The sequence below is a fragment of the Bos indicus genome, chromosome 1 (genome assembly GCF_029378745.1).
Source record: "Bos indicus isolate NIAB-ARS_2022 breed Sahiwal x Tharparkar chromosome 1, NIAB-ARS_B.indTharparkar_mat_pri_1.0, whole genome shotgun sequence".
NCBI classification, from domain to species: domain Eukaryota; kingdom Metazoa; phylum Chordata; class Mammalia; order Artiodactyla; family Bovidae; genus Bos; species Bos indicus.
The window spans coordinates 72,010,838-72,034,695 of record NC_091760.1 but is presented as its reverse complement, the minus strand read 5'-3'; the positions used below and the strand labels follow the sequence as shown (position 1 = coordinate 72,034,695).

Genomic DNA, 23,858 nt, shown 5'->3' with positions numbered 1-23,858 from the left:
TGGTGGTGGCGGCAGCAGAAAATGAAAGTTAAGAAATAGCGTTACACTTCCTCATGTGAAAGTGGTTGTAAGGAGTGAGATAACAGTGTATTAAGGAAGTGCCCGGAACAGAGGGAATATTCAGTATGTGTTAACTAGTATTATACTGTATAATAATATTCATTATTATTATACTGTAGGACTGTATAATTCCTACAGTCCCAGGAATCTTAATCCACCTTCCCAGATAAGCCCCAGGTTCATACTGAAGGCATGGGTGGATCCATCTCATCTGCCTTCACTAGTCAAGGTCATCTTATGACTCCCTCAGTCTGGAAGCAGCACCAAGCCTAGTTATGTTTGATGGTGAGTTGTTTTCCAGGTTCTTGGAGTCAGCTGTGTCTAGTTCAAGGTGAGTTGGTTAAGACTGGATAGGACCACCAACCGTCCAACTGGGCATGCTCCTGACCTTTTGACATCAGAGAGCAGAAAACTCCACCCTCAGATGGTGCTAAGAACCTCCATTTTTCAAGCTGCAGATGCATGTGGCATAGTTACACGTCTGCAGAACTACAATTACCACACCTTTCTCCAAGCATTTTCCCCCACACCTCCCGCCGCCTTGCTGATGCTTTATCCCATAAATACCCCAACCGCTTTGCCTTGAAGACCAGATCTGAGACTAGTTCTCCACCCCTGGCTGCCTTGCCAGTAAATCCTCTTCGCTGGAAACCTTTGCATCTCCGCATTTGGCTTGCTGCGCACGGGGCAAAAGAACCTTGTCCTGTAACAATAACCATTACTCAGCTCACACATTTAATCAGAGGACTTTTGGCAGTTGCAGGATTGTCTTTCCATCCAGGATCTCCCCTGGAAGTAGCGACCTGCTACATCAATGCAGCGGCAGCAGCATCGATCATTAGTTTTAGTCCCATTTGCTGAGGTTAAACCTCTCTCCGGTTGTACTCAGGTCCATGGCTCTCTGCCCGCGGTGAATCAGGGCCGAGCCTATCTTTTTCTGTCAGGCTTCGGGGAGTTTCTTCCTTGGCTGTGTCCTGTCCGATCACGGCTTCCCTGGGGGTGTCCCTGGCCCAGCCTGGGTTTAGGGGTTTGGTCCCGGGCCTTTCTGGCTACCTGGTGGTGGCCGCGGGCGTTCCCGGAGGCCCCGGCGTAGCTCCTGAGTGAAGGTGTCTCTGAAACGAGCAGCGCGGCGGCCCAGGGAGCCAGCGGGCCCAGCCGCGATGGCTCGCAGGCGCCGGGCCGCGTCCTGGCCGCGTAGCTGGGCCTGCAGCAGCGCAAAGGCGGTGAGCTGTGCCGCACGCCGGATGGGCCGAGACTCTGAGAGACGCTCCACCAGCTGCGAGCTGTGCAGGAGGGTGGCCAGCAGCCGCCGCAGAACCATCCTCGGAGTGACCCGGAACCCAAAGCACGCCGCTCTCGCTTCTGATCGGCGACACCTGACTACGGGCCGTGTCTGCGCCGGCGCCGCCCGGTGACGACACTGCCGCCCTGGGATTGGAGCACGGGATTTCGACTTTCCGCAGCCGTATCTGCGCGTTTCCGGTTCCGCCACTGCTGGGGCTACCTCGTTACACTGTTGAGTGGCGGTGTCCTCTGCCACCTCTCTGCACTATGTCGGGTGGCCTCCTGAAGGCGCTGCGCAGCGACTCCTACGTCGAGCTGAGCCAGTACCGGGACCAGCACTTCCGGGTGAGGGAAGCCGGGTCGCGAGAAAGGGGAGCCTCGGGCTAGAACGCTGAGCCTCGGTTTGCTCTTGTCTCATTGTGTTGTCGCTCATTCTCTGGTATCCCGAAATGCGAAGGGAAGCCTCGGTGCCTGTTGGGGAATGGATGCTGAAAGGGCGTTTGGGTATCATCAAATCCCCTTCTCTCGTAGGAAGGGAATTTGAGGCCGGCTTTCGCATTCCCTAGCAGCTGCTCTCTGTTTCCTAGCCATTGCAGATGGGCGGCAGTAGTAGTGGTGGCTTGGGTTTTCACGAACGGTGTCGCGGGAAAGTGACTTTGTGATTTGGCTGCAATTATCAAAAAAGGGTGTCTTTTTGATACGTGCAGTATGGGGAAGCGCCATCCTGATCCAGATACCGGGACTTTTGTTTTTAAATTACATCTACCAAACTGCGTTTGGCATTTCCCTTTTTCATAGGCTAGTACAACGGCCCTACAAAAGATTTGTACCTTGTGGCAGACAAAGTTGAGCCCTGCCTCCACCTTTAGGGAGCCCTTGATGTGAGGAGGGGAACCTAACATGTTAAGGGTCTGGATGTCAAAATCGGAGAACTGCTGGGTTTCCAAAGAGGGAAATTTTCTTTTGGCCCATGTCATAGCAGATTGTATGAAATGGCCGAGGCTGCAGATATTCAAGGTGGGTTCTTCAATATCAGCAAAGACAGGGATGGAGTGAAGGTGACACTCGTTAACCATTGGTTATTTAGTAAATTTGTATTGAGTGCTGTTGTGGAAGCATCTGCTAAACCGTAGAGAGGGAAGACAGTTTTCCACATCCTAAGAGTTCGTAATCCTCTAGAGATTATGGGGTTGTAAAGGGAGGAACTGTAAATGCAGGGATTTACAATCAGATCAGATCTTAATCCAGCACAAGAAAGGGAGGGGCTGTTGAAGATTCAGAAGATTGAGAAAGGAGGGATCAGGTATAGAAGAGGGTAGGTGTGGAGAAAGTCTAAAATGCGTTTGTAGGGTAGGAAAACAAATTTGAGGCAAAATTGAGAAAGATCTTAGGTTTATTCAACATTTAGTTTTTTAAATGTTTACTATATACCAGACATGATTATGGGCTTCTCTGGTAGCTCAGCTGGTAAAGAATCTCTCTGCAACACAGGAGACCAGGGTTTAATCCCTGGGTTGGGAAGATATGCTGGAGGAGGGTATGGCAGCCCACTCCAGTATTCTCCTCTGGAAAATCCCATGGACAGAGGAGCCTGGTTAGCTGCAGTCCATGGAGTTGAAAAGAGTTGGACATGATTGAATGAATAAAAACATGCACAGACATTATTTTACACGTCTATTGCTCATTACTTCAGAAAGTTCCACATCGTAGCCATGTTGAATTTCAAGCATCCTGCAAGATTACAACAGTGAAAGGATTAAACTTTTACTGTCTATCTGCAGCTTTATTTAGACTACTGTAAGATACTGTCTTATAGAATTTCTGCAGTATTTCCTGAATGGTATCTACATTATGTCATACCTTAAATAAGTTCTAACACTAGTTGTCTTAAACTGTAAGCTATTTGTTGGGACATGACTTAAACATGTAAGAAAAAAAGGAAAATGCTTCTTGACCATAATTTTAACAAGTCAGTAACAAGTCTGCAGTAATAAACTTTAGTGTCTCATTCCAAAGTCCTGAAAAACCTATTTTTATTGTAGAATGACTCTTGTCTTGTGAACTTTTTAAGGAAATAGTGGATTAGGGATAAGACTGGGCTTGGGTACCAACTGGAACTACTGATTAGTTGTGTGATCTTTGACAAGTTACTTAACTATCTTCCCTCAGGTAGATTGATGATGATAAATTAAATGAGACCATACATAGAAACCTGACTTGCAGTCCCTTGATTCTCCCTAGAGGTAGACATATTACCTGTTGCTTCTGTATGGTATCCATGTTAAATTCACTAAAAAATATAACTTGGAGCATACCCTTCATATTGTTTTGTGCCTTTTTTTTCCCTCCACTTTGCTCCCCATCTCGGAAATTCTAGGGTGACAATGAAGAACAGGAAAAATTACTGAAGAAAAGCTGTACATTGTATGTTGGAAATCTTTCCTTTTATACAACAGAAGAACAAATCTATGAGCTCTTCAGCAAAAGTGGTGACATAAAGAAAATCATCATGGGCCTGGATAAAATGAAGAAGACAGCATGTGGGTTCTGCTTTGTGGAGTATCCTTCCTGTGTGTCTCGTGTAGCTGTTGCCCGAAGGTGGGGCCGAGAGCGGCTGATAGCCTGTTTTGAAAGATGAGTGAGGACACTTGTTGATTAGCATCCCTGCACTTAGGTGTTCCTCATCTTCCTTCATCTTCTCCTGCTTTCTGTCCAATATGTCTATACTGTTTACACTGGGACAGCTAGTAACATATACATTCTGTTCCGAAATCCATTCTTTTTTCATAGTTGGTTAAGTGAATCTTTGAAAATGTATATGCGTATGGTATTTCAGAAAGTCCAAAGAGTGTACTGAAAAATAAAAGCCCCATTATCATTCTAAGTTCAGAGACGTTAGTTATCAATCTCATTGGTGTCTTTCCAGAAGTAATTCCATGTATGTGTGGTAGCATATTGTGTGCACTTTTTTTCACGTATTTTAGAGATTGTTCCATGTTAGCACGTGTAGGTTACCTCTTTTTGTAACAGCTACATAGTATCATGTAGATGCATATAGCTTGACGCGGTACGTCGTAACCGAACTTACTTGTGACCATTCTCTCCCTGGAAGCGCTCCATAAATTTGACCACCTGGATTTACCCTTTCATATTTTGTTTTTTAAGTGCTATTTTCTTTTTTTGGTCATTTTGAGAAATTTTCCAGACCTAGTCCACCATGTCATTTGAATTTTCTGTACCTTGAATTGTTTCTTTCCGTTGTATTTATCCTGTAAAATTTCCTTAAATTTCTGATGATCCCTTGGTGTCTTGGGGAAAAGGCTGACTGTGGATCTAGGCAGAGCTTCTTAAGTTGCTGCCTTGCCTTTGGGACGTGTGGGTTTCTTAAATGCTAGAATGAAGAAAGATTTTAGCTTGCTGATGTTAAAGACAATGCCATAGTTCCTTCAGTTAGTTAGTTCACAACCCTATCTTTTTTATTTGCCTGGAATTAAATGTGTTCTTGCTAATAGGTCTTCTTCCCACATAGAGACCTTTAATTAAACCCTATTTGCAGCCTTACTACTTAATCAACTTGGAATTAAGAAGTTCCTGGGTTTACTGTCTCCTTTAAGCCCTTCAGGAGTATTTCCTACTGTGACTTTGTTTCACCCATTATTAATCTTTAGCTTTTGCATCTCTAATCTGCTGATGGCCTCTTCTCCTCCTTGGGTATATGTTTCTTTCCTGTTGTCTAATGGAGGCCCTGAGAAGGAAAGAAGACAAAATGTACTCCCTATCAGGTTGAATCAGAAGCCCCACGTTTGAACCTATTCCCCACTTCTGACTCTGGTGTCTGATTTCGGGCTCTGCAAGCTTCTTTTACTCCTTCAGACACAGGGGACGAGCGCCCAGGTTTTGCTTTCACCTCTGGTGCCAGGAGTGTAAAATAATTCACAGGGGACAAAAAAGACAAAGGAACTATTAGATACTAATCAGTGTTTAAGAATTGGAGTGTTTTTGCATTTGCCTTGAAAGTCAAAGATCAATAATCAAGATGACAAATACCCAAAAGAAAGGATACCTTTCATTGTCGGTATCCCCCCGCCCGACCCTGTTTGCCCTTTAGCATTCATTTCATTCAACAAAGAATTACTCAATCCCCATGTGTGCTAGGCATTGTGTAGACACTGGAATTTCAGCAAGTGTTTCCCTACCCGTGTAATTAAAGACAAGGGGAAAGGTCCAGATAAGTATTTCCTAGACCCAGTTATAATCATATACTTACATGTATTTTTTAATAGCATCCCAAAGATAGATTTAGTAGATCTGGTTTAGAACTACCGACCTGAGTGGTACTTTTTGAGTGTTCCCTTCTAATGAAATGTGATGGCAGGTCTTATGCAGTGACCTCTTTTTAAGGTTGTTCTTGAATGTACAGCCTCATATTCAGGGAACCGAATGATGCTGTCATTTCCTTGGATAACAGTTTGTGGTTTAAACCTGCACAGAACATATCTGTATTTTGCAAACCAAAATATGGAGACAGTGGAATTGCGTATTTAACAGGATTATCCAAAAAACCATCAGTGTAGCTGAGGATAAGATACCATTTTTGACTGCTTCTGGACCAACCTCAACAGGCCTATACAAGCCAAATTATGTCTTTGATCTCCATCTGGTTGGATTAGTTTTTGTACTCTTTAACTCAGCTTCATTTAGATATTTCTTCCTCTATTTACAAAAATGTCTGGAGAAATGCTAATTCCTTAATAATCATAATTAAGATACTATTCAAGAGCAGATGCAGAAAACGCCATGCGGTATATAAATGGAACTCGTCTGGATGACCGGATCATTCGTACAGACTGGGATGCAGGCTTCAAGGAGGGCAGGCAGTATGGCCGTGGGCGTTCTGGGGGCCAGGTACGCAGGAAGGTTTTCTGTGCTCAGCCTCGGCCTGGGATGCCAGTCCTAAATGATAAGTGTTTTGTCAATTTGTATTTGCTCTTTTCAAAATAACTGTGCCTCTAACCTTGGCTTGAAGTGAATCCACCCATTGGGGTTGATAAATTATTAATATTTTTAAATACCATTAAATAGTATGTCTTCACAAGCAACCATTACTGGACTTCTGCAAGGGGCTGAATATTCTACAGGAATGTTGAGCAAAGCAGAATGTACTAAAACAACTTTTCCATTTTTATTTCAATATAGTTTAAATATTCTTTGGAATGTGCTATCTTTGAATGCTGAGTGTAAGCCTGATGTTTGGTTTTTAAAAAAAAAGCAGTATTAAAATAATTTTGCAGGGCAGTTGAACTTTATCATCAATTGCTCAAAATCATGTTACACTTATAATGTTTACATTATGACATCTGAAAAGGCTTAGTTATTTGTCTGACATATTTTGGAAGGCATGTTTGTTACACTCATCTTCTCTGTACTGTAACATGTTCTTTTCAATTAAGGTACGAGATGAATACCGTCAGGACTATGATGCTGGAAGAGGTGGCTATGGAAAACTGGCCCAAAACCAGTGAGTGGTTGAGAGCCCCATCGTGAAAGTCTGCTCCTTTGGCCTGTTGAATTTGACAGGTGTTACCCAAGGTCTGCAAACCTGCCTTTAGTTTTTTTTTTTTAAACCAAGCTTTAATCAATGTCTCTACTGAGCTGGAAGCCTTGTCATGGTTTTCCTCTTAAAAATTATTAAAGAACAGAATCCAAAAGAATGCCTTTAATTCTGTAGAATTAAGTCTTAGAATCTTGGTTTTGTGTCAGATTACCAAAATGATTTCTATTACTAGGTCAAAAATTGTTTCCTTAGCAACAGACTTGATGTATAATGTTGACCTGTCAGCCAAAAACACACTTCTTTTAGAAGACAGGAAAAAATTTTTAAGTGTTTACCATGTTTGCATCTAAGTAGGTTCATGGTCTACCTTGGGACCTGGAATTACTATTTTTAAAATTTTAAGTTTTCACAAGATAAAGTTTAATAAGTGGACTTTTGCTATGTTATGTAGCTTTGCTCTAAATTAGGGGAACAGATGCTTGATAACTGAATTTTTTTTCTGTGTTGATTTTTAATCTGTAAAGGCACAACTTAATGGAAATTCCTAAAGAGTTGGTATAAAAGCAAGCTTTGGACAGTCCCAGGGAACACCACCTGCTTTACATGCTTTGTATATCAGGAAATAAGGGACAGGTATTGAAGAGTATTTATTTACTAAACACATTTTTCAAAATGTGAGGTGTGAGTGCCTTCAGATCTGTTTTTTTTCATTTTCAGACTGATCTTGGGAATGGAGTGTTTTGTGGTGGTTGAGAGAATGGCTTAACAAAATCAGAAATGCTTCCCTCAGGAAATGTTTTGGCCAGTTCTAATATTGAAGTCTGTCTTGTTTTTCTCTAATTGTGCTGTTTCAGAGGCTGGACAGTCAGCTGATGGTCTCTACAACTTCCAGAAGGGAGTCTAGAGGATTTATTTTGCATTTGTAAGGCAAGAGATGATTTCTCTAATGTTACAAGAATTCTTGCTCATTTTAAACTGCTAGTCTAGTACAATTCTCCCTGACCTAAGTGAGATTTTTTTTCATCTAGCAACAAAGTATCTCCTAATTTCCAGGAGTTTGTGAAGTTGGGGCTGGAGTATCTCAATGTGAACAGCTTTCATGTTACAGCAATGTGAACAGCTTTCATGTTACAGCAAGTGTGTTTTCTCAAATTTAAGTTGGCTATTTGGATACCTCTAAATTAGTTGTAAGTACTTAGGAAAACATGTGCAAGTAATTTAATGAGGACATACACTTTTTTACAGTAGTTTGAATGAATGTATTTTGTATTATTTTGCAGTAAAACATGATTCAGATTTCTATAGGCCTTAAAACCACAGACAGTATTTCATATTTGAATTGTCTTCTGTAACAGATTTCAATAAAATTGGACCAACTTACTGTGTTTTTCCTCACCAAGAGACACTGAAACACTCTTACCCTGGAATATTAATACATTTTGGGGAAGAATCTGAATAGTGTGCAGAATTTGCCTGTCCATTTAGATTTGAGAGTTACTAATATGGTAGTGTCTCGCTACATGCAGCTAATTAAAACTGTTCCTCAGTCACATTACCATTTCAGATGCTCAATACCTACCTGTGGTAATGGCTGTCTTGTGGTGGATGCAAATACAGAATATTCCCATTACTGTAGAAAGTGCTGCTACTGGACAGTGAGCCGCTTAGAGCCTATGCAGATAAGCCTTGTCATGACTGGAATGCCACTGGGAAAAATTACTACTCACCAAACAGTACATGTTATCCAACACAAGAGAACACACATTTATAAAGGCATTTAGTTTATTTTTCAAAAAATATGTTTGCTAGAAGGTTTGAGTAATTTTACATGATCACAATCTTTAAATAAATTTTTTCTGACCAAAAGGTACCATTTAAGTGGACAGCTTGTCTAGATCTGCTTTTGTTAACACCCAAATACAATTAGCATGTCTGATGGTATTCCCTAGGTCTTCTTAAATTATCTACAGGCCAGGAGGCAGAGCCTAGCACATAACAAAGTATGTGCTTTATAACTGCTTATTAGTTCAGTTTCATAACAATTAAGCAGAGCAGGTAGTCAGTATATCTAATTCACACTATTAACACACTGGTTCTTGCCTGAAGGGTCTGATCCATGCAGAGCTCGCAGTTATTCCTTCTAACCCAGGAAGTAGTAAACCACAACTGCAGAGAAAGGGGGCAGCTCTACTTAGGCTACTGCTGGCGATGTCTCAGGTCTGTTCCTTTGTTCCAACTCTGAATTCAAGGTGACCAGTGTTAATTATATTCAATGATATGTAGAAAATAAAATGCAAAGCCCCAAAAAAGATTTGGGGACTGCTGGCAGCAAGCAGCTGCTGCTTCTCCCTTTCTTAAGAGAAGATTGGTTCTCTATGATTGAGAGAACTAAAAGTGAAAGTGAAGACGCTCAGTCGTGTCCGACTCTGCGACCCCATGGACAGTAGCCGACCAGGCTTCTCCGGCCATGGGATTTTCCGGGCAAGAGTACTGGAGTGGGCTGACGTTTCCTTCTCCAGGGGATCTTCCTAACCCAGGGATCAAACCCGGGTCTCCTGCATTGCAGACAGACGCTTTACCGTCTGAGCCATTTAGTTTGAGAGAACTAAAAGTTGAACTAAATCTACATTCATTGCTATAGATTTTACAAAAGGATAAAAGCAACTACAGACTGGTAAGTTTGCTGATGGAGAGGACTGAGCAGCTTGTTGAAGGCACATCATAAGCAGCTTTTAGTTTGTGTAAGGCCTGCCCTCAACCCCCAAAGCATAAGGTCTGCCCACCTTGTGGGCACCTAGACAATTCAGTGCCAAGCTAATGAGAGTAAAACAAAACAATGCCTGTCTCTTCTACCAACAGCCCAGACTATATTTCAGAAACTTCTGTTGCAAGGAAACCATTACTGCAAACATCAGGGAAAAAGGCCATCCTAATGGAGGACTTGGGCTAAATAGAAGTTTATACCTAATCACAAGACGGGTAGGAAAGGCAGGAGGGAAGCAACTGTGTGTACTGAAACAAGCTTCTTATGAATAACAGAAACATTTAACCAGACTTAAAATATCTGACATTTAAGCTAAAGCATGCTGGACAGTGTAGCTCAAGGTGCTCTATTAAGCTGGACATGAAACAGACCCGTGACTTGGGACACTTCACTGTAGGTTCTCTCTGCCTCACTGCTAAGAGAATGACCATTTCTAGACTGAAAGAAATGACAACTCAAGCTTGGGGCATGAAGATTTTTTGCCAGAACACAACTCTCTTGCATGCCTGGTTCTGTCAATGAAATATGAACTATGGCGCTCTAAAGTGTAAGACATTTTTAACAGCCTACTTACTAATTACCAAAAAAAAAAAAAGGCAAACGTCTGGGATACAGATTGGAAAAATCTCGTTTGCATAATTATGCCTGAAAACCTCAAGAAAACACCCAACCCATTTTGTCACCTTTCCAATGTGGATGCAGCCCTACCTGTAGCAGCACAACGTGCCTCTAATCTCAGTCTTCCTAATGATGTGAAGCACAAGGAGAAATACTGACCTGGTTTTATACTAAGGAGTTTTGAGTCTGAGGGAGTAGGAAAGTGCTGGCCTGTTGATAATGTAAACACTGGTGTTGGTGCTTGGAATGTCTGGGGTAGGGACCCTGCACGTAAACATGTTCTGACTCCACCTCAACTGCTGGCAGTCAGCCCTACCCGCACACCTAACGAGGCATTAACCCAAGTACCTTTGCCATTTGCTTGTTCCTCCTTTCCTTTCCAGTTATCACAAAACTCTGTTAAAGATGCAAGATCCACTGCTTTAATCCTAATGCAGCAAAGGCTAAGGACAGGGCCACTTCTGCTTTCCCCCAGAAGAGGAGGTTCATGGAAGCAAAAAAAAAAAAGGACTCCTGTGCTGGAGTCTCAGGGATGGTCAAGCAGAGGCAGATAAGCCCTGCATGTTGCTGAGATCATTAGAGAAATGAGGGGAAACACTCATAACTTTTGCTGTAACCCCCTCAGTATCAAGTCTCCCTTATTACCTTTTCTGTTCTCTCTTCCCCACCCACGTCCAAAAGACCTAAAATTAGTCTTTGGTTTTGAATGTTTAGATTTTAAATACCCTTGAAATAGGTATTTGGCAGATCTTAATTTCTTCCAAGTGGGAAACAATACAGGGGAAGTGACAACTTGTAAATTACTCTTGGGCTGGATTCTCATTTGTTTGACCACTAGTTTGACAGATACTGATTTTTTAATGGGTCAAAACCAGAAGAATCCAAGGAGTTCAATGTTCCAGCAAAAGCTTTTTATAAGATTAAAGCATTTATTATAAATCTTAAAGCCAAGGCTGAAATCTCATTTGTGAAGATAATTGGACCCTCAAGGTCACTTTCGTTGTCTCATATCTTAACTCTTCACAAGGCAGGCACTGTGCTTACAAGTGTGCCACCATAAACAGAACATACCAGTCAGTTTATGGCCACTTCCTTTTCATCCTTTAAAAGGAATGGGACTCACTGAAGAGAGAAGTCAGTGAAAGGTGCTGCTGGTAAAAATAGAGGACTGACTGTCAAAACCCCTCCTAGCTACCCTTTATGCCCCAGGGAACATCTACTACTCTCAGAGTTATGTTCTATCAAAAACATCCTGCATTTTTAGGTTCTGGAATTAAAATTTAAACCTGTATTCAGTTCACGTCTAACTAAGTTTCAAAAGCTGCACCAAATCTACTAGGCTTTTTTTTTTTTTTTAATACTCTGCACTGCATGCTCTGTCTATATGCATGCGTTTGGATAATAAATATTAAATATGGGGGGGGACACACACAGAATCCATAAAATTAAAAATGAAACCAAACTGAACATTAAAAAAATAGTACATGGTCACTAGAGAAATGAGTTAAGGGCAGAAAATAAACTTGAGGTAACAATAGTGGCCCAACACCACTGATCGGAAATACCTGTAAAAATTCAAATAAGTGGAGATTCAAGTAACAAACCACCTGCTCCAACTTGGTCAGACTTCCCAGAGTCCCTGCTGATTCAGTCCATGAGCCGGCACTCACACAGCTCCTTGTAAATCCTCTTCCGCACTCGGGGCATGTCTTCTTGGGAAAACTGGAAAGGCTGCTCTAAGGCGAGGCACTTGCAGTACTGGAAAGGTCCCAAAAACACTTAAGTGGCATGTGGAGTTAAGTACTAGCCCAACACATCATTTTACCAGATGCAGACTTAACAGAATAGGGTCTAAGGCAAATGTTAAAGTTGGTTTAGACTTGTAAAACATACTGTTTTAAAACATTTACCTCCAAAAAAAAAAGTTACCTCCAAATTACAGTCAGATTTTCAGGTAAGTATATGGCTTGGAATACTCCCTCCCTCCCCACTCAATACTGTGAAAAGCAAAACTGCCAAAGGGGCTCTATTCTCAAGGTGAGAATGCTGAGAATGCAGTCAAACCTAATATGGCCTTTAAGTGAGAACCTGAGTTCTCAGACATTCATGAGTCATATGAGTGAGCCCATCTTCCAAGATCTTTGGAAATCTGTAAATCATGGATTATAAACTATGATTTCCTTCATAAATATAATAACTTTTTCAATAGCTCTTTGAAACCTAAGGGAACCTGCAGCATGAGAAAGCACAGTGTCTGAATGTGGCCCTTATTTAAAATCTAGTTCGTTTTTACTCTGTGGTAAAAGACTACTTGCCAGTGGTTAAAAAAATATAGTTAATTCTACAAATGCCAAGAGTGTATGACAGGACCAATTCAGGTCAGTCTCCAATGTGGCTTGCCAATAACCTCTGATAATACACGGGTGATACCATTTATCCTCAGCCTTAGAAGGTGGTTCTTCCTAATGATAATATATGAAAATGCAAGAACTACTGCTTTTCAGTGACATAGGTTTGGGAGGAGTGTTCTGTTACCTGTATGTAGTACCATGCACACATCAGAGGGATCCCCCTTCTCTTCTCTAAACCCAACAAGTTTATAAATTGTAAATACAAAAAAAAAAAAAAAAAAATTCTTTACCTGGAGCACAAATACTCCACAGTCACTATCGTTTTTCTGTTGTGGAATACACTAAGGGGAAAAACAAAACAATTATTAAAACAAAATCAAGTGTTCTCTGTCAGATAAGAAAAGCTGCAGGAAACTTGTGTCCAAGACAGCTGGTATATACCTCTGCTTTACAAAGTGTTTTGAGTTTATGGAGGCACCTGGTCGCATGAAAAGAGCTATCAGTAACTTAAACATGAGAAACATGTTTGCCTAAACATGAGAAATGGGAAGTCAAAAATCCTATTTTAAAACTTCCATGGATAATCATTTTTGCTATCAGTTCACTGACTATGGAATCAAAATGGAATCATGACTCAAGAGAACGCAGACCTGGACCCTGAATACTTAGTACTAAACGCTGTTTGGCAGTCTTCACTCTTCATCTCGTATTTCACAACTCTGTCCTATTCTTTTAAAGACCCCTAAAGGTAAACAGAATGTTTTCCAAAGAACTGGTTACTATATTCTGCCTGGAAGTGTTGAAAGATCCTGATTAAATTTAGGGGAACACCTGGATATACTGTTGGGTAAGTTCAGAATATTCACAAGAGCAATTCTGCTTTCAACTAATAAACTAGGGTATTTAAAACACAAAACGTAAGTTTAAAAGTTAGCATTTAGTTCAAGGATAAATGCATAAACCTTGTCCCTTTGGTTTGAGTTAAAGGTTTATTTCAAGACTCTGCTTCTTTCACATTGTGTCATTGATCCAAATAGACCTGAGTTCAAGGACCTAATGGTCAATGGTTTTGATGAACTTTGGGGAAGGTCAGAGATGCTTCTTACTCCTAAGTGACTTGCCTACCTCAGATTATAAGGATCAAATGAGATCATACATATAAAAACACCGGGAAAACAAAGCAGTGCCCCATAAAATGCAAGACCCTGGTATCTGTGACAGAGTTAAGAGGGTAGGCCTGCTTACTCTGCCCCATACACAGCTTTACTGTCTACGGCTAAACATAGTGCTGCTTCTAGACTGTTCAGAACTGAAGCTCTCAAGCCACTTGTCTTCCCCAAATGCCTGGAAAGCAGCCCAGTGCACTTGCTCCCTTGGTGAATCCAAAATAGTCATGTCAGTATTTCTCTGGGTCTATATGAATCATCTGGAAATAAGAGCCATGAGGCAAGAAGCAGATGTCTTTTTTTTCAACAGAGCAACTATATCATCAGAAGCTGCCCCAGGGATGAAATGACTGAATTTACTTGCTCCAGCAAGCAGCGGGAAACTGGGCAGCCAGATGATGAATACTGAACTGAGGTTTATTCTGAGCTGCCTCCCTGCAGCCTCCAGACTCTCCTTTGGTTATCTTCATGATCAGTCTTCATATGCATTTAAAAACACCCACCCCTTAGATAATTTCAGCCCCTTGACATGCCTGGGTTTTCATTTTTTATCACTTACTTACCTTTGTAACAGCAGTCTGCCAACCCTGAAGAAATTCAGGTCTATTTTTTTCTCTGGCTTCAGTCAGCAAATACTTTCTTATATTCTGGTTAAAAAGAAACCACAACACAGATGCTGTGTTCCATCAGTTGGTGAAAAATGGAACCTGCCCACAGCAGATAGAAGCAAAAGAGGAGGCTGTGGCCCCACCACTGGGCAGAGATTGCATTAGAGTTTAGAGCTGGAACTTGACTTCAGACCTTTTTCACTTTATAGACTGAAGGACTCAGACCTTTTATACTATATGCACTTAAGACTGTGGACACTGGTATATGTTTTAATTAGACCTTTTTAATAAGATGGTCAGCCTTTTCCAGGAATAAGTCAGCTTGGTGAATTTGAAACTTAAATACTGGCAAAACAAAAAGAATGTCTTAATTACTGCCAATGCTTAACAGAGAGAAGGAATCCATGGCAGAAATCATTAATAACTGAAACTAAATTTAAACATTCTAGCCTTAGATATATTCCATATTTATGAGGGCTGCAGGTAAAAGTATCACTCAGTTTCTAGAAAGTTATATTATTTAAACTCATCCTGGATACTAAATACAGTCAAGTCCAATGCTGAAATCTCTCCCAAGACAAAGCCTATTGGAGTTTATACTTTTCCCCTACCCCCTCCACCTCTTTGTGCATATCTTTCTCTGCCTATCTTCTTGTAAGAGTGGAGTCAGAGGTTACATGAATTAAATTAACCCTCTGAAGGTGGAGGAGAAATGTGTATGTACATGTGTATGTACACAAGTGTATGTCTGTATTCGTATTTTTTCCCCATATATTGTATCATTCTGCAACTTGCCTTTTCAAACTCAGTAGGTCTTGTAAATCTTTCCCTGTTAAGACGCAAAGATCTGTTGGGTTGGCCAAAAAGTTAGGTATTTCTGTAAGATGGTATGGAAAAATCCAAGTGAACTTTTTGGCCAACCCATTACTATATTCTGTAACTGCTATGGTCTGTTTAATATTGTGAATATATAACAGTGTATCTATTTAGCTATTCTGTAGGTAGAGCTAAGTTTAGTTCATTTTGATTTTTCACTATTATCAATAATGCTGCAATGAACACCCTGGTGTGTGCCCCATTCTTGGTGCATACACAAGCACTTTTATGGAGTATATACCAAGAAACAGAACTAGTTTGTAATAGGATATGCATCTTTTTTACTTGAAAGGCACTTAGAAGCAACTAGAACTGCAGTTATTCCCCAAACGGCTGTATTAATTTATACACTCCACCAGAAAATATGAGAATGCCTATTTCCTTACACCCATTTTAGTACCATCAAACTTTTCCTAACACAATAGGCAAAAAAATGGAACCCTGAGGCAATTTTAATTTGTTGTTGTACATTCACTAGGTCGTGACTGACTCTTTGCAACCCCACTGACTGCAATACATTTCCCATTTTCTGGTGAGCATCTCTCCATGGGTTTAACAGCTACTGGCATTTTCCCTAAAAATTACTTATTTTATCCTTTGTCCATTTCTTAGATCTTTTTTTACTCATTTGTAGTTCTTTTAATATTCTAGAAAGTGACTTATATATGTCAGTAACATTTTCTCCAAGTTAATCCCTTTTAACTGTGACATGTAAGTTTCAAATTATGATATAGTCTTGCTTTTTTGGTTCTGGATAAGAAGGCTTTTCATATTCTGAGAACATAACATCTATATTTTAGTCTAACTTCCATAGTTTTATGTTTTATATTTAGATCATTATTCCATCTGGAATTTGTTTTTCTTATATATGAATAGTATGAAACAGAATTTGTATTTTACTTTTCCAAATAGCTAACTTTCCCAAGGCGTACATCAAATAGCTTGTCCTTCCTCAACTTTATCATATACTAAGTTCCCACATATACATGAGTTATTCCTAGATTCTCCATGTTGTTCCACCAATCTACTTGTCTACTCCTAACCAATATAATTAAAGTTTTAATTATTAAAACTTTGTGATATGGTTTGACAACTAGTAGACCAAGTATTCCTTCTTTCAGTTTTTTTCTACTTCAAAACTACTTTAGCTGTCATGACATGAATTCTGCAATATAAATTCTAGGATGAGTTTATCAGGTTTCATTCAAAATCCTTCTGAGAAACTGATTAGGACAAAAATTGGTTTTTATTAGTTCAGGGAGAATTAATCTCCTAATATTGAGTGTGCCTATCTTTCCATCTATTGAGATTTCCTTTATATACGTTAGAGTTTTCATCTCAAAGAATGTCCCCTTTTTTGTTAGGGTATATTCCTGGGTAATTCACCTCTTTTTTCTTTTAAAAATGAAATCTGTTTACATTTTCTAACTAGCTCTTGCTAGTGCAGGAAAATCAGGAAACACACTGATTTTTCTTGCTTTGTATCCTGCCATCTTGTTGAACTCTTATTAGTTGAACTCTAATATTTTGCCAGCTGATTCTCTTGGCTATGATTCATTCTACAGAAGTTATTTTGAAGATACAAACCAATTTTAGCTCTAGGAGAAACCAAGAAAATGATTTCCGTTTTGTTTTTTCTTTTTGGCTGCACCTCACAGCATGCAGGATCTTAGTTCCCTAAGGGATCAAACCTGTGCCCCTTGCAGTGGAAGCATGCAGTCTTAACTGCCGGACCACAGGGAAGTCCCAGAAAATGATTTCTATCCATATTCAAAATGTAGTTTAAAGGGAATGACTGAAAAAAAATCTGATGAAATCCAAATAGGGCAGGTATCTCAGAGAGGGATCCAGATCCTGGACTGCTACCTCTTCCCATCTGGAGGTTCCTCTTATAGTCCATTTCTCTGCCAACATGTTGACATGACATGACAGGAACTGATCACCTGTGGTACTGAATTCTGCTGTTCTATCCTAGAGCTGAGATACCATTTGGTCAATGACAAAATGAATAGGAAAAAAGGAGTGGGGGAGTATATTAACTTACCTCTACACAAAACTTAAAATGAATGCCTTGGGAATCATAAAATGAAATAATTCGATTAGAGAGTGTCACAGTAATGAGAGACCAGTGGACTTCCAGGTGAATAGGGATCAACAGAAGACTCTTTTTAAATAAATCCACCTGATCAAGAAAAAATAAAAGAAATGTAGCCATCACCATGGGCTTTCCAAACCAACAAGAAACAGCAGTTTCCATTTACTAACCCTTCACCTGCCCAAGGTCATAAATCTAGGAAGTGAAGCCAGAATTTGAAGCCAGATCTTAATCTAAAGCCCATGTTTATAACTAGTAAGCTAAAATACACAACAATAAGGAAACTGAAGGTACAGAAAGCACTGTTTTCCACTTAACCTGCTAATCTGTGCTTATTAACTACCTAACATGATTTAACTTATTTTTAAGCTTAAATAATTTTCTTTTATACATATTTGACCTAGAATCAATTCCTATCTAGGAAGGAATTGTGGTATTAGAAAACAGCATAACCTTCTTTTAGCCTTCTTTTAGAGATTCAGTATAGTAAGTCTGGTCAAGTTCAAATTGTAGCTCTGTGGTTAGAAGACTTTGGTAATTTGCATCGATTCTTTGTTCCTTAATTTCCTCAATTATAAACTACAGATAACAATAGTATCCACTTTATGAATTTGTTGAGAGTGACAATACATGTAAAGTGCACTAAGTATGCTTAACCATTATATGTAGCCAATAAATCTTAGCTGTTATCATTATCACTACCTTGGATCTCTCAGTTGTCGAAATTGAGAAAAATATCCTTGATAATTATTTATATGTCCTTTATATCCCAATTCACGCTTCATATCCTAATACATGTGCTTTAAAATCTAGAAGCATTCACTATACCACTTAAAATCCTAGTTGTGGACTGGATGATAAAGAAGTAGGTATTCATTAGACATTTTATAGAAGGATGAATGGATTTTTTTTCAGGTGTTTTTAAAAGTGTTTTAGTGATTCCTTGCTGCTGCTAAGTCACTTCAGTCGTGTCTGACTCTGTGCGACCCCATAGACGGCAGCCCACCAGGCTCCCCCGTCCCCGAGATTCTCCAGGCAAGAACACTGGAGTGGGTTGCCATTTCCTTCTCCAATGCATGAAAGTGAAAAGTGAAAGTGAAGTCACTCAGTCGTGTCCGACCCTTTGCGACCCCATGGACTGCATGCAGCCTACCACGCTCCTCCGTTGGTGGGGTTTTCCAGGCAAGAGTACTGGAGTGATTCCTTGAATTAAAACAATTATAAGACTATTTTAAACTAGATTCTTAGCAACTATTTCTCAAGCCTTCTTTGCTTTCTGATATTCAGATAATGTCCTGCTCTAGAAGAATCTTCCACTAGTTTACATGACCTTGGAACAAAGCACTTCTGCAAAGTTTCTGTATCCATAAATCTGGGAAGTAAGGTGGACAGGAAATATTAAACAGGACAGACAACTGGTCCTTTCTGGCTCAAAAATTCTGAGTATCTAAAACAAGGAATCATATTTAAAATACAGTATTAAATGAGACCAAATTTACATTTTTCTTAAAAAGAAACTTAATTATAAAGCAATTTTAAAATAAAAATTACAAAGTACAGATAAAAAGATACACTTCAGTTTACATCTTTCCAGATCTTTTTCTTCTTTAATGTATTAATTTTCACACACACACACACACAACCTTATTACATATAATTAAGAATGATATGTGTGGATATATTATTGATATCAATTATTTGCTGTCCTCCCTATAAGAGGGAGGCTCAAACGGTAAAGAATCTGCCTACAGTGCAGGAGATCCAGATTCGATCCCTGGTTCAGGAAGATACCCTAGAGAAGGGAATGGCAACCCACTCCAGTATTCTTGCCAGAGAATCCCGTGGACAGAGGAGCCTGGAAGGCTACAGTCCATGGGGTTGCAGAGTCAGACACAGACATGGTTGAGCAACTAACACTTTCAGTTCCCTGTAAGAGGATTATACAGAAGAACTACCTACTGCCATGTGGCTTCGCTGCCCCTCCCAGGGGGAGAAAGGTAGTCACATGCTTTGCTTTAACCTATGCATGGTAAAGAGAAGTGAATTTATGTCATGACCAAGCTGAAGCTTCAAGAACCATCATGTGGCTCTAAGATGGACATGTCTCAAGATTAGGTGCTGCTCCTTTAGTCTGAATCCCATTAATGGGATAAAGATGAAAAAACATAGCACCATCTCTTAGATACAGGGAAAGCATTTGATAAAACTTAACATCTATGATTAAAAGCTGTCAGCAAACCACAAATAGGAGGTCTCTTCCTTAACTTGATGCTGCTGCTAAATCACTTCAGTCATGTCCGACTCTGTGAGACCCCATAGACGGCAGCCCACCAGGCTCCCCCGTCTCTGGGATTCTCCAGGCAAGAACACTGGAGTGGGCTGCCATTTCCTTCTCCAATGCATGAAAGCGAAAAGTGAAAGTGAAGTCGCTCAGTCATATCCGACTCTTAGCAACCCCATGGAATGCAGCCAACCAGGCTCCCCTGTCCATGGGATTTTCCAGGCAGGAGTACTGGAGTGGGGTGCCATTGCCTTCTCCGCCTTAACTTGATAAAGAGTATCTATAAAAAACCTACAAATGACATCATAAATAGCAGTGAAAAACTGAATTCTTTCTTTCCAAGGCAAAGGTGTCTTCCCTCATTACTTTTATTCAACAATGTACTGGAAGTCCTAGCCAGTGCAATCAAGCAAGAAAAAGATGGCATACAGTTTGGAAAGGAAGAAATAAAACAGTCACTACCTGTTGACATAATCATTTATGAAAATCTCATGAATCTACAAAAATCTAGAATCAGTAAGTGAGTTTGACAAGTCACAGGATACAAGGTCAATACAGAGAAATCAACTGTATTTCTCTATACTAACTGCAAATAATTGAAAAATAACATTTTTAAAATTCTGTTTATAGCAGTTTCAGAAATATGAAATACCTATGATACATTTAGGTGCAAGATCTGTACACTAAGATTTAAAAAATATTGCTGAAAAAAATTAAAGATCCAAATAAATGGAAAATATACCATGTTTATAGACTGAAAGACAATACTGTTAAGGCCTCCATTGTCTCCAAATGAACGTACAGATTAAACACAATCCCAATCATAACCCAGCAAGTTTTTTAAAAGTAGAGATTGACAAACTGATTCTGAAATTTTGATGAGAATGTGAAAGGACCTAGAATTGCCAAAGCTATCTGAAAAAGAAGGCTAAACATGGCCATTTACACTGATTTTAAGACAAACTGTAAAGACAGTGATCAAGACAGTGTGGTATTGGCTAAGAACAAAGAGGTCAGTGCAAAAGAACATAAAGTCCAGAAATAGGCCCACACATATACGGTCAATCAACTTTCTACAAAGATGCCAAAGCAATTAAAATGGGAAAGACAAGTCTTTTCAGGAAACGCCACTGAAACAACTGGATATGCATCAGTTCAGTTCAGCCACGTCCGCAGCACGCCAGGCCTCCCTGTCCATCACCAACTCCCACAGTCCACCCAAACCCATGTCCATTGAGTCGGTGATGCCATCCAACCATATGGAGGGGGAAGAAAAATCTTGATCCCTACCTTATGATTACACAAAAACTGAGATGCACCAGAGATGTAAATGTAAAACCTAAAACTATAAAGCTGTTAGAAGAAAATATATGAGGCAGATATTTCTTAGACCAGATATAGAAAGCAAGACTATAAAAGAAAAGAGTATGGTAAATTAGATTTCATAAAAATAAAAGTCTCTATTCATCAAAATGCATATTAAAGAAATAAGGAGAAAAGTTAGAGACTGAGACAAAACAATAAAAAGTATAGATTTGACAGAAGACATATCCAGAACTCAAGGACTTGTTTACAATACTTTTCATTCATATCATTCACTCGTTTTTCTATTGAGTTGGTGAGGTTGTTTTCTAACTGATGTGTAGAAGCACTTATATATTTAAAAAATAGTTCTTTGATATTTGATATAAATATACAGTTGATATCAAATATTTGACATAAATATCAAATGTTTTTCCCAGTTTACTGTTTATCTTTTTATACAGTTGAATTAATTCATTTTTCTTTTATATCATCAGAGTTTTAAGTTGTACACACAGAATGGACTCTGGTGCTTTGAGATAAATTTTTTAAAATTCTGCTGTGAATTTTCTTTGTACTTTCATTGTTTCACTATTTGTTGCATTCCAAATTCTTGGTTGCTCCATAATTTTTCTTAAAGTAATCAAACTCAGTAAGTACTTAATTCTTCTATTTTTCCTTTTTTCTTGAATAATAATGGCATTTATGACTATTATTTTTTTTCTCAAAACAGATTTCATTTTATTCCATAGTGGCTGCTAAGATTGTGTTCCCTTTTCTGTCCTTTACTGTATAATCTATTTTCTTTTAGACCCAAGGGTTATATCAAGTAATGTGTATATGTGTGAAAATTTTAAAGATTTTTTTTAGACCTTTTATTATTTATTTTTAATTTGATTGAACTGTGGTTAAGGAATAGTATATGTAATAATTTTGGCCAAGTACATAATCAATTTTTACAAATGTTTCTTGGATATAAGAATAATTTTTTGAGGGTATAAAGATCTAGTATAAATCTATTAAACCAAAAACACTGGTTGTATTTTTTATATATGATCTTATTTTTTATCTGCTAGATTTGTCCAACCATGAAAGAGGTCTCTCAATATCACTGTTTACCAACGTCTCCTTGCTTTTGTAATCATGTTATATCTCCTGTGTACTAAAATTTTATCACAGTGTACTTTTTACCCTAAATTCTACCTCATTTGCTGTTAATACTGCTGTTCCTTCTTTTTGCTTGCCACTGCCACTTCTTTCTTTTTTGGTTTGCATTTGCTTAGTACCTGTCACTTTACTTTCAAGTTTTTTCATATTATTTTATGTTTGTTTCTTATACATACATATAGTTGGATTTTCTGATTTAATCCAATCTGAGAGTCCAAGGGATGGAACAATTTAATTTATTCTATTTAATGAAATGACACTGAATTATACTTGGCTTTATTCCTTCAATTTCATGTCATTTATTATTCAGAAAATTTTCCATGCTATTTACAAAACATACCTTGTTTTACTGTACTGTGCAGATATTGCATATTTTATAAATTAAAGATTTATGGCAACCCTGCATAGATAAAGCCTATTGGCACCATTTTTCCAACATTTGTTTACTTCATGTCTCTTTGCCACATTCTGGTAATTCTTGCAATATTTCAAATTTTTTCATTGTTATTATATTCATTATAGTTATTCATGATCAGTGATCTTTGATATTACTGCTCTAACTCACTCAGGCTCAGGGGATGGTTAGCATTTTTTTTTTTTTTTTTTTAGCAAAAAGGTACTTTTAATTAAGGTATGCACATTATTTTTTTTATGCATAATACTGTTGCAAACATAAGGGACTATTGTGTAAACAACTTTTATATGCACTGGGAAAACAAAAAAATCTGGTGACTCCCTTTTTTGCAATATTCACTTTATTGCCGTGGCTGGAACCAAACCAACAATACCTTCAAGATATACCTGTCTAACCTTTCTCTACTCCATACTACACATGATCATCTTTCCTCAGCTACGTAACTTCTCCTGGTTAAGTAGCATCCTATTATATGGATGTATATACATATCTTTATTTATATATATTTTATATTTACTTTTATTTATTTATTTGGCTGCACCAGGTCTTAATTGTGGCACTTGCGATCTCTGTTGGAGCATGTGGGATGGATCTAGTTCCCTGACAGGGATCAAACCCAGGACCCTGCATTGGGAGCCCAGAGTCTTAGCCACTGGATCACCAAGGAAATCTCGGACATATATTTTTCAGTTGACCAATCCCCTACTAATTAGCTGTCCTCAATTTTGCTAATATAAACACCACCACAGCCCATCTAGTGGCACAAGTTACATGCTCGGAAGTCATCTTTCACAATTCCTCTTCTTCATCCCTCATAACCTACTCATCACCAAGTCCTGTTAATTTATTACTATTTTTTTTATTTTATTTTTAAACTTTACAATATTGTATTGGTTTTGCCAAATATCGAAATGAATCCACCACAGGTATACATGTGTTCCCCATGCTGAACCCTCCTCCCTCCCCATACCATCCCTCTGGGTCGTCCCAGTGCACCAGCCCTCCTGTTAATTTACTTCCTAGGTCACACTCGTATTTGTGTACAACTCCCATCTCTTCTACTACTGTAATTTAAAGTACACTTAATATGCAGTGGTCTCCTACTCACATCAACTTTGCTCCCACATTCATCCATCTTCAGTGCCACTTAGAGCAAAATACAAATTGGACCTCATCACCTAAAACCCTTCAATAGATTCTTACACATTTAGGATAAAATTTAAAATGTAGGCCACAAGGCCCTGCATCTCTGAATCAGATTCACTTCATGACACTCTCTTCTTTAGTCTCTGCGTTCCGGCTATTCTTTCTTCTCCC

The 23,858-nt window shown here is 39.1% G+C and overlaps 3 protein-coding genes across 4 annotated transcripts in view; 1 reads left to right on the top strand and 2 right to left on the bottom strand.

Moving 5' to 3' along the window:
* Window positions 1-778: 778 nt before the first annotated feature.
* NCBP2AS2 (NCBP2 antisense 2 (head to head)) lies at window positions 779-1,464 on the bottom strand. The gene has a single exon (XM_019957488.2). The coding sequence runs from the start codon at window positions 1,379-1,381 to the stop codon at window positions 1,082-1,084; it is 300 nt and encodes a 99-aa protein (XP_019813047.2). The 5' UTR covers window positions 1,382-1,464; the 3' UTR covers window positions 779-1,081.
* Window positions 1,465-1,531: 67 nt separating this feature from the next.
* On the top strand, window positions 1,532-8,279 carry NCBP2 (nuclear cap binding protein subunit 2). The gene is made up of 4 exons (XM_019957476.2): window positions 1,532-1,689; window positions 3,722-3,903; window positions 6,111-6,249; window positions 6,795-8,279. The coding sequence occupies exons 1-4, from the start codon at window positions 1,612-1,614 to the stop codon at window positions 6,864-6,866; spliced, it is 471 nt and encodes a 156-aa protein (XP_019813035.2). The 5' UTR covers window positions 1,532-1,611; the 3' UTR covers window positions 6,867-8,279.
* A 383-nt stretch (window positions 8,280-8,662) lies between these two features.
* The window catches only part of SENP5 (SUMO specific peptidase 5), a 47,685-nt gene continuing 32,489 nt past the window's right edge, over window positions 8,663-23,858 (bottom strand). Inside the window, exons 7-10 of one of the 2 annotated variants that reach the window (XM_070789244.1) lie at window positions 17,326-17,463; window positions 14,361-14,444; window positions 12,922-12,972; window positions 8,663-12,038 (exon numbers count right to left, since the gene is read on the bottom strand). In XM_070789244.1, the coding sequence (XP_070645345.1) occupies window positions 11,928-12,038; window positions 12,922-12,972; window positions 14,361-14,444; window positions 17,326-17,463 (384 nt within the window). In that variant the 3' untranslated portion in view covers window positions 8,663-11,927. The remainder of the gene's footprint in view (window positions 12,039-12,921; window positions 12,973-14,360; window positions 14,445-17,325; window positions 17,464-23,858) is intronic. The other variant, XM_070789251.1, reaches the window with a different exon arrangement.